Source organism: Vicugna pacos, chromosome 18 (genome assembly GCF_048564905.1).
Source record: "Vicugna pacos chromosome 18, VicPac4, whole genome shotgun sequence".
NCBI lineage: Eukaryota > Metazoa > Chordata > Mammalia > Artiodactyla > Camelidae > Vicugna > Vicugna pacos.
The window spans coordinates 42,353,056-42,366,804 of NC_133004.1; the positions used below are offsets into that span (position 1 = coordinate 42,353,056).

General features: G+C 43.1%; 1 protein-coding gene across 7 annotated transcripts in view; it reads right to left on the reverse strand.

Annotated features, from left to right (window-relative positions):
• TRRAP (transformation/transcription domain associated protein) overlaps positions 1-13,749 on the reverse strand; it is a 96,847-nt gene that overhangs the window by 70,802 nt on the left and 12,296 nt on the right. For 6 of the 7 annotated variants that reach the window (XM_072943312.1, XM_072943315.1, XM_072943313.1 and 3 more), the window contains exons 8-18: positions 13,301-13,426; positions 11,949-12,026; positions 11,662-11,750; positions 10,550-10,646; positions 7,844-7,982; positions 5,906-5,984; positions 4,178-4,412; positions 3,215-3,581; positions 3,028-3,125; positions 2,380-2,574; positions 1,740-1,931 (exon numbers count right to left, since the gene is read on the reverse strand). In XM_072943312.1, coding sequence (XP_072799413.1) covers positions 1,740-1,931; positions 2,380-2,574; positions 3,028-3,125; positions 3,215-3,581; positions 4,178-4,412; positions 5,906-5,984; positions 7,844-7,982; positions 10,550-10,646; positions 11,662-11,750; positions 11,949-12,026; positions 13,301-13,426 — 1,695 coding nt within the window. The remainder of the gene's footprint in view (positions 1-1,739; positions 1,932-2,379; positions 2,575-3,027; positions 3,126-3,214; positions 3,582-4,177; positions 4,413-5,905; positions 5,985-7,843; positions 7,983-10,549; positions 10,647-11,661; positions 11,751-11,948; positions 12,027-13,300; positions 13,427-13,749) is intronic. The other variant, XM_072943316.1, reaches the window with a different exon arrangement.

Below are 13,749 nucleotides of genomic sequence, written 5' to 3' on the forward strand. Positions count from 1 at the left end.
CTATGTAGGTACATGATGCCAAGAAGACGCTCTGCAGCAGGAACCAGAGGTCTGTGAGCTCCGCAGGTCTTGTGAACACAGTCACTCTTGTATGGGACTCAACAATCAAACAAGATGAAAGAAGCCTGTTTCCTAACTATCAAAACACAAAAAGCAACCGAAAGGAACTGAAACTTCACAATCAAGTACTACACATGCAAAGTCTGGAAGAGCCTCAAAAGACATCTGAGATTATTATGCTTCGGAAAACTTGGTCAAAAAATGTTTTCATACGGTATTTCTTTCATAAAAAAACACTTCATTAGCTCAGAGTAACTTTAATCAACATTGTAAGCCAGATCAGCTTTTTATCTTGTACTTAAAATCCTAGATTTGACCTGTAACAGGTTGAGTCTCATGTGAACTCTTCTGCAGGTGTATTTAAAGTGAACTATGGACTATGAACTGCGCAGTCACTGACAGGCTACAGTCTGTCACTGTGTATGGCATGGTGCATTTCTTTCACAGATAAATCAACTATCTGTATTAGTCTCGCAACAAAATGTTTCAAGAAATTGTTTTTTGAGTATCTTTTTGAATGATATTCCAACATCTCATCCTTGGGTTTGACTAATCGATTAGGTTTGGTTCTGTTTTTTGGTGGTGGCTGTTCTACATGGTTGTCCCTAATAGTGGCAAAAACTGAATTATTTGAAGATACCAAATAATGTGGACAAAAATTATAATTAAACATTTCGTATCATTTAAAAAATCTGACTACTTTCTTTTTACACTAACACAAAAGTAAAGTAGAGATTGTTGATAACTAATTACTATACAACTGAGAAAACCAGAGTAAACTTCACATAAAAGCACACATTACTGGTGCTTTTTCTAACCATCCATGTATTTACTTCAGAAAAAACGGATCCGGTTTCCACTCTCGGATTCTCCCCTACGGGAAAACACCCCTCTTCAGACATGACTGATGTTAATATTCAACCTTCTACAGAAATTGTTCTGCCATAAGTGGAAGAGAATATTTATACCCACTGCTGCCTTTAGTGGATCATGTAACCATGCATAGCCTTCTGCCAGTTGCTAGAATCAAATTATTGATGAGGAAAATTTATACATATAGGATCAATCATGTATAAATATGTCAAGAGACACATTCCTCCCAGATGATCTTAATAAAGGGACACAACTGATTAGAAGTCTTGATTTAAAGTTGAAAAATGAACAGTCCTGAAGTGGGGTGTTTATTATGTGCTGCCTCAGAGAAGGTGTGCTGTGGATGGTGGCTGACGTGATGGGAACTGTTATACAGCTATGGTTTCGCATTGGATTTGAGAGCTAAGACATCTTGTCTTCCTGAATTATTTTGTATCATTCAATTAAAAAATTATAATGAGCTCGATGTGCTCCTGTGTCTCACTTGTGTGACCCACATAAGAAGTGAGTTTATTAAAAAAGGAAATCAGTCGTGGTAGAGCTAACGACAACCCCCTGCCCACTATGAGAGTTCTCGAGGGTTCGTTTAGGTCAGCAGATACATAGATTGAGCTCTGCTGTAGAAATACGTGAAATGTTTTTCACACTTGGCCCTGACGTGTTATAAATACCTATTAATTCAATATTAAAATATTTACAAATATAAAAAGAGCCACTGCAGTTTCTGTTCCAAATGGAAAGAAATTAAAAAGCTACAACAACAGCAAAACCAACACAAAGCACGGCCTGAGGCTAAGTGAGTTTACCTTCAGCATTTGTTCATTTTCTGCTGCGAAGAGGGAGACGGAGCCAAAGACCAATTTAAACAGCTTGAGGTACAGGTTGGACAGCTCCACGTTGGAGCCCATTTCTGGCAAGCGGTCCAGGAGATATTCCACCAGAATTGTAGCGAACAGAGCAGAGGTAGTAGGATTTGCCAAGAAAGAATTGGCAACAATCTGGCAACACAAGAAACGTGTGTGACAAAAAAAATCCCTTTTCTAAAGCAGCCTCAAGAAAAGTAATGACCTTTCCAAAAACACAAAATCAAGTCTGTATCAGACACTCCAAGAAATTAATTATCCACCAAAGGGAAAAAATAAGATTTACCGAGCGCTGAGTGGAGCAGTCCACTTTAAGTACTTAATCTGCCATTTTATCAAGTTCACCACCAACTACCAAGAGCCTACATCTAACACATTTAATTTTTATTATGAGAGGAACTAGTCCAAAGCATCTTGATCCTTTGAAATTTTTTTTTTACTGCAGCCTAATATTTCTCTAAATTTTGCTCTAAAGGCAGTATCCTTAGGCACATTACTTGGAAAATAAAAGGAATACCAAGTATTCAACACATAAAGAAGTTCAGAGCCAGTGCTGAAAGAATGTAAGGAAGGAACTTCGTACCTGAAGAGCATAATTTTTTGAGATTCTTTCCACCATATAAGGGACTGTAGTCTGGAAGATTTCTTTGAACGTTAAGGGATTCATCATTGTGAAGACACCAGCAAAGTGCTCCAAGACCTCCTTCTCCTCCTTCATTCGAACGGTCTGGCAGTTTGCTACTCGAATGTATGTCTGTCCGTTTCCTGCTATCTGGACCTAGCATGGGGGGAAAAATCCACAGGGATTAAAACCAAACATCTCTGAATATTACATAATTACGTAATTAGCAACAGCTGCACATGTAGAACAGAGCGCCTGAATTAGACAATAAATGCCCCCCTGCCCCCTAAGTTCTTTTAAATTCTCTATTCTCACGTTAATTTTGGAAAATAATTTAAAAAAAACTTCGTTATGTGTTCAAAACAGAAACAAATTTCGTAAATGTAAATCTTGTTTCTTTTGCATTCCCTTTACACCAATGCCCCCTCAACGTGCACTGACACTTATAAGAGGTCTCACCATAAACGCAGCCCTGTGGACAACAGCAAACCCGGGAAGAAACCGCCCCATCCAAATGGTAAGAGATCGCTAAGACCCTTGCATCACTGGCATCCTGCTGCTAAGAGGTATTTTCCCCACCCAGAGCCTGGCCTGAGAGCACAGCCTTACCTGATAGATATCTAAAGCCTGCATCGCGTACTTCACCAGTTTTATGTAGATCTGAGTCTCTTTGGGCTGTAACTGCTTGTTGGGAATGAACTGAGCTTCTGGAAAAGAGACAGCACAGTAAGTGAGTGCGAATAAAACCCACTCTACGAAAAACATCATTTGTCTGAATAATCAAGAGTGGAATTACCACCAGGCGCTTTACAGGACGTTATGCCCCACGTGATTGTCTTGACACCACAGACCAAGGTTTTCACCAAACTCCGGCAGTCTGTGACCTGGAACGTCTGCTTGTCCTCCTTATCCTTTTCTCCTTGCTTCTCAAAGGGAGGCACAGGGGCTGGGGTCACCGGGGTGGCGGGGGTCGGGGTCGGGGGCAGGGGCGGGGCTGGGGTGGGCACCGGGGCTGGGGAGGGGGCGGGGCCCGGGGCTGTGGGGGCAGTGGGCACCCCGGGCAGAGCTGCCTCCACGGCTCCGAGTTCCGACTGGGGCTTGCACTTCTTAAAAATGGCAGACAGCTGGTACCGCGCAATGGTGTGGAACTTGAGAACAAAAACCTGTCAGGAAAAGAAAGTGGAGGGGGACAAAAATCACTCCTCTTCAACAGGCCAACAACATTTCAGAAGACAGAAAACCAACTCTCCACAACCCACCTGCTAAAGTTGGTTTGCTTTTCCCCCACACTCACTCAGCAAGTCTCACTGTCTCCATTTCACCCGTGAAGCATCCGCTCAGAGCTGACTGACTGGCCTATGAGCAGGGCCTGGATGTGACCCAGGGTGCTCCATGGTCCACACCATCGCACACTGGCCTCGGGAATCACACTTTACTCCTGGATCCAGGCAGCACTGGGTACCTCCCCAGAGACGTGCACAGATAACTTAGCACTGTGCTACAGTGGCCTCTTGTGATTACTTGCCAGGAGCATTATCTTATTTCTCTCTCACAAGCACCCTATGAGGTAGACACTGTGATGACCCTGCTTAGAAGACAAGCAAACCAGTGCAGGGTGAAGGACCCTTGGCTGGTTGATGGGGGAGCGGGGATTTGAACCCAGGTGGTCTAAACACCTGGGCTCAAGTTTGGCAATCTCGCCAGTAAAGCACCGGGACGAGCTGAGCGGGGAGCGGGACGAGGGCGCGGGGGGCAGCACCTCCAGCATCCGCATCAGCACGTCCCTCCCGTTGCCGCTCTCCTGCTCGCTCTTGGAGCGGATGCAGTCCACCAGGTTCAGCAGCAGCTTGCAGGACATGGTCTGGATGCTGCTGGGCAGGGACTCGTCATCAATGTTCTTGGCAAAGAGCTGGACAGCGAGGGACAGGTCACTGAGGGGCAGGTGCTGACGGACGTGGTGCACGAGGTCGGCCAGCGTGCTGTAGGCGAGGGGCCTGCGGGCAGAGACCTCTCTGCTGGTTAGGGTCTCACCGTCCCCCCAGGCCACGTCTGCAGGCCGCCCTTTCTACCACGACCGGCCCCAGGACCACCACTGTCTGGGACATGCTTTGTATGGTCCCAGGTTCCCCCATGTTACTTCCTCCCAGTTACAAAATTAAAAGGCTCAAATCTTGTTGCTTATATCTTTCCTTTCCAATTTAAAAAGGTTACCTTCATGCATGTCATGTTTATTATTTGCACATCTAGTTAATTTGATGTTAAAACAATTATGAGTGCACTGAATGAGTTCTGTTGCTCAAAGATAAACAGTACGTGTCAATTAATACCTCATATACCAGACATTTAACAGAGCTCCAGTGACGTTTGGGCTATCAAGTACTTTCACTCACTAAATGTTCGGACACCTGCCACGCACCTGACACTTGGCGAGGCACCGGGAAGGCCATGGTGACACAAGTAGAGCCCCTGTCCTCAGGAAGCTTATTCACAGGAGGGGAAATGAATGAGTAAAGAGATAAACTATGCAAGTTGCTAAGTGCTGTGAGAGATGGGCAAAGGCACCAGGAGCAAGACGGGCAGGGGACCTGCTCTCGGGGGCCAAGGGAAGCCCTTCTGCAGTGACATCGGCTCTGGGACCTCAGGAACAAAAAGGGATCTCAGGCAAAAAGCCAAGGAGATTTCCAGCTGGAGGAAACAGGACGGTCAAAGCCTGGAACTGCCTGGGGCAGGTAAGGAGTGGCCAAGGCCGTGCAGCCACAGCTGGTCAGACAGGGAGAGCAGAGCCACACCCCGCTGGGGTCATGGCCGCGGGCAAGTCTGGGTTTTGTCTGAGGGCAACAGGAACCACTGGAGGGTTTTGAGCTAATATCCATACAGACGGGTTCAACCCCAAGTTATAAAGACCGTCTTAGTCATATTTTATAATAGTATTTCATATAGAAAACACAGTGAACAGTTGATACCATATTCAGAATATTCTACATATTTTTCAGAAGATCCATCACACCTCCTTTACTAGAACCAAAAAACTACTAATTGTTGATTCATTTACATTGTAAAGGATGATTAATCTCCCTTTTAGAAAAAATTAATGTTGTCGCAGCTACATTCATTTTATAAAATGCATAAGAAATAAAAACTGGAAGGAAATAGTCCAAATTATTAGCCATGTTACCTGATCTTCTTGTGTAGGACCAAAAGGTTTTCTCTGCTTTTGTCTTAGATTACCAAATACTCTTTTTAAATAAAAAGATGCATTTATTACATAGAAAAAAAAACCTAAAGCTAGTCCGATAGTTTTACGTACAATTTAAATCAAGACAACTACTCTAATTAAGCTGAAGCACAAAAAGCAACGTTTAAAGGTGTTTCCAAAAATTCCTGGAATTCTAAATCCAACGTTGGCTGAAACGCTCACAACATGAAGTGCCAGGATCCACTGGCCCTTGCATTTAATCGACCAGATACCAGAAGTTTAGTATCATACCTGAGAGTCTCCCGAGCAGTATATCCTGAACCAATTAGTATGGATTCATCAAACAGCTTGTCCATGCACGGAATGAACTCTGGAACACAAATATCCATCGCATACATCACCAACTAAACCAAGCAAGCAAGAAGTCACTTAACAGTACTTTCACAGTAGCCAGTCTGCACCAATGAGCAATCCAGATTTGGGAAAGGTGGGGAGGAGAAAGGCACACATGCTATTTCAGTCTAAGATGCTGGCTTTACTGGACCACAGCAGCCTTGTGCTGTAAGAGTCACAGTTGGGATCACGGTCAGTGTCAAGAAAAAAAACAAAAAAAAAAAAACAAAAAAAAGACCCATCACCAAACTTCCTTCCTGCTTTTCTGCAGGTCTGAGAACCTGACGGGGTGGAACAGCAGGTCTCCACTCAGGGACAACCGACGTTTCTGAGGATGTGCATACACAGGGTGGCAAACGGTATAGCAAATAGTATATTCTTTGCCTGCAAATAGCTACCGGGGATCAAAGATATAAAAGCCATGCACACACCAGAGAGACACAGTGCACATCTATGGTACCTCCCAAAGCTGGCAGCTCAGGGAGAAAAAAGAGAGAGGCCACCAGCAGTCCCTCTGAGGTCAGAGGAGGGGACGCCGGGCTGTGTGGTGAGGTGGCCAAGGAAGGAGGCCCAGAGGAAAGATGTAAAGGGCTCAGATACCACAGGCTGAGGGCTGGCCAGGGGTGAGTAAAACATGTGAAGAAATGTTAAGAAAGTAAGTGGCATGGCACTGGCTTCCAGATGCCTTTCATGACCCAGAATCAGAATCTCTAGGGAAATGGGCAGGTTTATTAAATAGTCCAGGTTTTTTCAAATGACTGCTCCTCAGGATCAGCACAGATGACTCAGCACCTGGTATTTCAGATGCCAAAAAAGTAAGCTTAAGTGAACTGTGACTTACTTATTTCACTTAATGCTTTCATCTAACGTTTGGTAGCAGATGTGTACATTTTAACTACATGCATACATTTCTTTGTATTTTATAATATGGATAACGTTTAATACGATTCTTTAAATGTTCCTTTCAATAAAAACTTTTTAGAGATGTCAACAATGTTACCTGTTTAAGTCTAGGAACTACTATGAGCTTCAAAATATCCTAAAACATCTTTTTTCCATTAAAAAAAAGGGAAGAAGCGTCTAAAAGCTGAGTTCAGCAAGTCTAACGTGATCTAACCTTGGAAAGAAGCACCTTGGAAAGCTGACAATCTTTGTGGAGTCAATAGGACTAAAACTGAGCTTTATGGCCTCAGAAGAAGGCCTGGTTGTGCGTGGTGGATCAGAGGTTATCTGATAAACATGGGAGAGGTTTTTCATCTGTCCACACATCAACAAGTAGAAACCTCCTGCGTGTATATGCGACTCGCCAGCGCACCTCCAAGTCCTCACCGCTCACACGGCAGGACACAGGAAGTCAGACTGAGCTCTTCCACCATTCTCACAGCATGGAGAAAGCAAGCATGTTTCTGCTCATCTTTTAAAGACTGTCCGCTGTGAGTCAAGAGAGCAAGTGGCTATTTGCAATGTCAAAAGACATGCAGTCAGAAGGCAGAGCAGCACCGAGAGATACTGAGACTATAAACTATGCCGAGGAAACTATCACATAAATCCTGAAATCGCTGAGAAGATGAAGGGAGGACCCCGGTGGCAGGCAAAAAAGAGAGGCAGAGAGAGAAGAGACAGTAGAGGTGGGTGGGCAAGCAGAGGGGGGAGGTAGGAGGCAGATAAAGGAGAAAAAGTACACCTAAAAGAGCGGTAAAGAAGGAAAGGACACACGGAGCCAGAAACACGCAGCGAGCCGGAGGCTCGGCACGACAGGGGGCGCCGGCCGCCCGGAGGACGGCGGCGCGCGCACGCGCAGTGGCAGGCAGGCGCTCCAAGGCGCGGCGGACGTACGGTTCCTCAGCTCGGTGGTGAGGATGTGCTTCGCCGCAATCAGAAGCTCCTTCCTGAGGTGCGCGGTTTCTGCGGGGCAGTTTGAGAGTAACTGCAACATTCCCTTCACCATTTGCTGGGAGTATTTAGTCACCAAATCCTGTACAACGAGAGGAAAATAACAGTTACACTGACAGGCAGCTGCTGAGAAAAACTAAAGCTTCCTAAACTTTAAAAAAATTCCGGAAGACGAAGCTTAGCTAAAAGGACCCTGATAAAGTCAGTGACCTAATACACAGGATCACCTAGAGGCTCAGCGGTTCCCGCGCGCATGCGCGCCGCCGGGCGGGGCGGGGGCGCGGCAGCAGGAGGGGCAGTGGGCTTCACACAGGGCGTGGGAATACGGATGGCTTCGTCGCTGTTCTGCATTTTCCCAACTTTCAACAATGAATCTACATTACTTCACCATTAAGGGGGGAGGAGGAAGAAATAAACACTCAAGTTCAAAAACCAAAACTCTTTCCTTGGTCATCCATCAATGTCAGTTGTTAATGATGACGCCAAAGACACCTTTAATCAACTCAGAATAAGTGAAGTCACGATCGCCTTCTGAGGTGTTTTAGGAGGTTATTCACAGTAACTCAAGCTGACTAAAACAGCAAGGGGTGTATAATGCAGATTTTTTTTATGCCAAATGTTTCCTTTTCTTAGTATGTTTTCTTAGTTATGTACATAAACACATTGAAAAATGAGCTGGGGGAAGGAAGGCTACAAATGCTTTGTAAAGGTAGTTTAGAATAAAAACAATTACAACTGCACTGTTACAGAATAGTTCAGGACTAAATTTATTCCATACGTTAGAATAGTTACCACCGGAAAAAAAAATCCACATCTTAATTGTTAATAACTTCACCTTATTTCAGATGTGAACCTACCATAATTTATCTAACCATTCCCTTGTGGTTGATCGATTTTTGCTAAAAGATGAAGATTCTGAGTAGCACTAAAGTGAAGAAAAGTTATAAAACTTGTTCATTGTGATCAGTGGAAATTAGGTTCTGGTGGCAATACTAAAATTACGTTAATTACCAGGTCTTGAATTTTTTTTAATTGAAGTACCATCAGTTACAATGTGTCACTCTCTGGTGTACAGCACAATGTCCCAGTCATGCATATACACGCATATGTTAGCTTTCATATTCTTTTGAATTTTTTTACTCCTCTAATGGTAATGCTTTCCTCATTGTTTTTCAATTAAATATTTTATGCAACGTTTTCACTTTAAAAAAAAAGAATAATTACCTCCATGAGAGTTTTATTAAAAAAACTGTATGACTAATGAAAGATAAGGCATCACTTTTTTCCTTCAAGTTCTTATGATTTAAGTATGGAGACCACAGCTCCAAATGGGAAAAAGAACAAAAAGCAACAAAAAAACTACTCTAGAGGCTCCTCAAAAAAGCTTCTAAAATTTCTTTATCACAGTTTTATTAGATAATCATTTTAGATAAGCATTTTTTAAGTTCTAATCTCCCCCACATAATTTACTACCACACACAACGTTCAACAACAGCGAAAGTCAGTGAACCAAATAATCCACACAAAAATCTGTGTACAAATATTTATGGTGGCTTTATTTAGCCAAAAATGAAGCACACGAAGTTACAAACACAGAAAGCACATCAGTGGCTGCCCGGGGCTGGGGATGGGGGAGAATGGAGTGACTGCTCATCAGTGCTGGTGTCCTTTAGGGGTGAAATTACTCTAAAACCAAACAGTGATGAGGTGTGTACAAATCTGTGAATGAACTAAAACCCACAGACCTGTACACTTTAAAAGGGTGAATTTTATGGTACATGAATTATACCCTGATAAAATAGCTCTAAAAAAATTGCAAATGACTCAAATGTTCATCAGCTGGTGAATGGAAAAACACACCGTGGTACATCCATCCATACAACGGAGTATTACAGCTGCGGCCTGGCCTGTGTCCACCCATCGCCACCCAAATTCATCTGTTGAGGCCCTAACCCCATTATGACTGTGTCTGGAGGTAACTCAGGCTGAATGAGGTCATATGGGTGGAACCCTAACCCAGTAGAGGACTGCAGCCTTATTAAAGAGAAACAGAGACCTCCTCACCACCTCCCCACCACGGGAGGGCACAGGGGAGGGAGAAGGTGGCCCCTGTGACCCAGGAAGAAAGGCCCCACCAGAAACCAAACCCCAATGAAACCTTGATCTTGGACTTTCCAGGCTCCGGAACAGTTTGCTGTCTACGCCACCTAACCTACATACAGCATTTTGTTAAGGCAGCCTGAACAAACTATGACAACTAACCACCAAGGAAAAGTAACAAATCAGCAATAAAGTAACAAGGATGAACCTCAGCATTACTGTCAAGCGAAAGAAGCCAGACTCAAAAGGGTACATACACTGTCCAACAAGTGATTAATTTAGATGACATTCTGAAAATGCCAAAAATATGGGGACAGAAAACAAACCAGTATTTGCCAGGAACTGGAGTTAGGAGAAGGAAATTGACTACAAATGTATAAAAGGAATTTTCTGGATGAGGGAAATGTTCTATATTCTGATGTACTGGTGGTTACCAATTGTATGCATTTGTCAATTCACAGAACTGTACATCTACAAAAGGTGATTTTTACTGCATGTAAATTATATATCTCAATAACCCTGACTTAAAACAAAAGCTGATGAACTTACCTGGTAAATTCGGATGATGTAAGCTAAAAATGACAATGTTTTAATCTGAGCAGCAATGAAATCAGCATACAACTCCTTGTTGTAAAGCTTATGTTGCCTGGATGAGAAATGACCAAAATTTACAATATTAGCTCTCAACTCTTTAAGGTGATGTTAATATTAATTAAAAGCCTGTAATAATCCAAAAAGTGTGATTTCTACACAGCACAACAGTGAACATGCCTATACCTTTATGCAGTTCCAAGTAACACAAAGGCCTCGAAGGCACAAAGCAGGCAGTTCTCCAGCCACTGGGCAGCAGCCACAGCCTGAATCCTTCCAGCTAACAAGAGACTGACCCGCTCCCCTAGAAAACGGCTGAGGGCACCTATCTGCTCAGTGAGAGACCCGGGCTGGGGCCACAGGGCTGTGAGAGCTGATCACCCTCAGATCCTGCCCCCCGACTGACTCCGAGCCAGACAGGCTGCAAGTCAAGAGGTTAAGTGATAAAGGTCTTACTAGGAATGCTGTGAAATGTGAGAAAAAGCTTCACTGAGAGACCTCCAAGGATAAACACGTTTGGCCTCATTAGTGATTAAGGATGATGAGTGAGGATGAAGAGGGTAAAGAACTTTCCAGCACTCATGCTGAAAGGAACAGCAAGAACTTGATGGTGAGAAAGCCTGGACTACCCCAAAGCTTTAACTACTGTACTGAGGATAGGAATGCCTAATGATAGTTCTAAGTTTACAAGACACCAAAGACACGTCATCTTTGCAAAATAAGGAATCAAAAAAACTTTTTTCCCCCAAAATAACCATTACTATCATTATTGAAGTATAAGTTCAGAAAGCCAAAAATACATGTAAGTTTACCAAAATTTTAATCTCTCAAAATTGTCCTGTCTTACAAATGACAACAGCAGGCTTTTTTTTTTCTTGAATTAAAGAACTACGGTGTCGGGGAGGGTGCAGCTCAAGTGGTAGAGCACATGCTTAGCACACACAAGGTTATGTGTTCTATCCCCAGTACCTCCTCTGAAACTAAATAAATAAACCAAATACCTCCCCCACCCTAAAAAATTAATAAAGAACTACAACAGCCAGCTAAGTGACTGTCCGAAGAAATCTCACCTGGCTTGTGCAGATACCTGAATTGCAATGGTATTCATGATCAAGGGCACAAATTCAGCAACAACATTGTGGATATTCAGTTTGTAGAGCTAAAAGCAAACATATCAGATTTTCATGCCTTTACACTCTGCTTTTAACAAAATAATCTGGCATACCAAAGAAACTGTAAGATGCATTAGTTAGCACATGCATAGCATACACATCTACTTGACATGGAAAATTAGACATAAACTTTGTCATAAAACCAGAAGCCCCAAACTCAAGAAACTACTAAGCAATACGCATACCTGATACATTAAAACAACAATAATGGGCAATTCTGCCAAGACTTTCAAAGACAGAGATCCTCTTGGAATGATGGAATGCTGTAAGAGAGAGACCAAGACTGTGGTTATCACCGTGGCACTGAGAACAGCCCCAATCAGCGTCCCGCTACTGAGCACCGCCCCATCGAAATAAAGGGAAGCGGAAACACTGACACATCTTTGCTGTTATCTGTGAAAGAACGAAATTACTCTGAAAACAAAGTATATAGAACTATTATTTATATTAAAGGCTTTTATACTTCACAATGTAGTCACCTGTAGTAAAAAACCTCAGGAAAATTTGTCAAAACTGAGAGATTCAAATCATCTAAGAAATGTTTTTTTTAATTTAAATCTTTTCTTTTGCTTACTTAAAAGAACAACAGCAAAAAGTACAAGTTTACCGAGTTTTATCCAAAGATATTTATAAACAGGAAAAATGCTTACAATAAATAAAAAAGTTTAAGAGTCTCAATGTATAAAAACTCAAACAGGTCAGGAAAATGTCAGACTCAAAATACAAATGGGCAATGGACAGGAACAGACAAGCAAAAAAAGAAACACAAAAACTGAAAAACAGAAAACAAGCTTCTAATTCGGAAAGAGCACAGGAATGAAAGCTTCATTCAAAATGCAGTTTCCTGTTTATCCCAGCACAAAGGGAAACATTCCACAAAAATCATTTCACTAAAACAGAGATGATAGTCTTGACTCAATCACAAAACATAGCCATGGTGAACGCTCAGTACATGTTGCCCATGCGCCAGATGCTATAAATATAACACAGCAGCTGCAGGCAATACCAGCAACACTGTCACAAAACTCCAGGAGATGGATTTTTCAGATAAGAGGACAAATAAGGACAGACAAAGGTTCATGAACTTTCCTACAGTCCGAACGCAAGTGGTGGAACTGGAGCATCATCCCAGAGCTTCTGTCCCCAGAGCCCAGGCCGCAATGCACTGACTGACAAATGTATATGTAGCTTAAAGGGACTTGCGCGAATCAAAGCTCACGACGGAACAGAGGCCCCCTGGCCTGGTCAGCTGCTCTTTCAAACAGGCAGTTCTGGATTCCACTATATTTTATCTTTGCATCTTTGCATCTTTGCATCAATGGTGAGCAACAGTTCACCTGCACCCCTCAAGGCTGTACAGCACCATCAGTGACTCTCTCTCATGCCCACACACATTTGTTTGCTTATTTTAAATGCCTCTGTGTGTTTAAGAGAAAAAGCAAAGAATTTAAGTGGTCTAAAAAGTCAATACCTCATTCTCCTCTGCCAAGAACAGGAGACAGGGATAAAAACAAAGCAAACAACTGAAAGAGATTACCGTTCTGGTCTCGCTGTCCTCCCGCTCAGGACTGACTTTCACAGCGATTGTTGTGATCATCCCGACCATTTCCGGGGGTGGGACTGTGTTCTCGGGGATCACCTGAGGGTTCTCAAAGTAGCGGTTCTACACAAGAAGAACAGAAGTCATTTTTCCTAAACTCAAACACAACATCCCTCAATAAAGCACACCTGACGTGGTGGAAGACGATGAATGCCCTACAAGCCCACGGCGCACCCACCCCGCAGCGCTCGGGTCCTCATCTTTCAGGACCATAAACATAACACGACAGAGAACACACTTTCCATCTCCAACAAAAGAAAACAAAGTTGCCCTGAGTATTTTCTCCTTTTTGTTCCCTGGCTGATAAAAGATGAAACATATGTGATATAACATTACTACCCGAGTGAGGCGGGGTGGATGCACCCCATCCCTCCAGCCATAAGAAA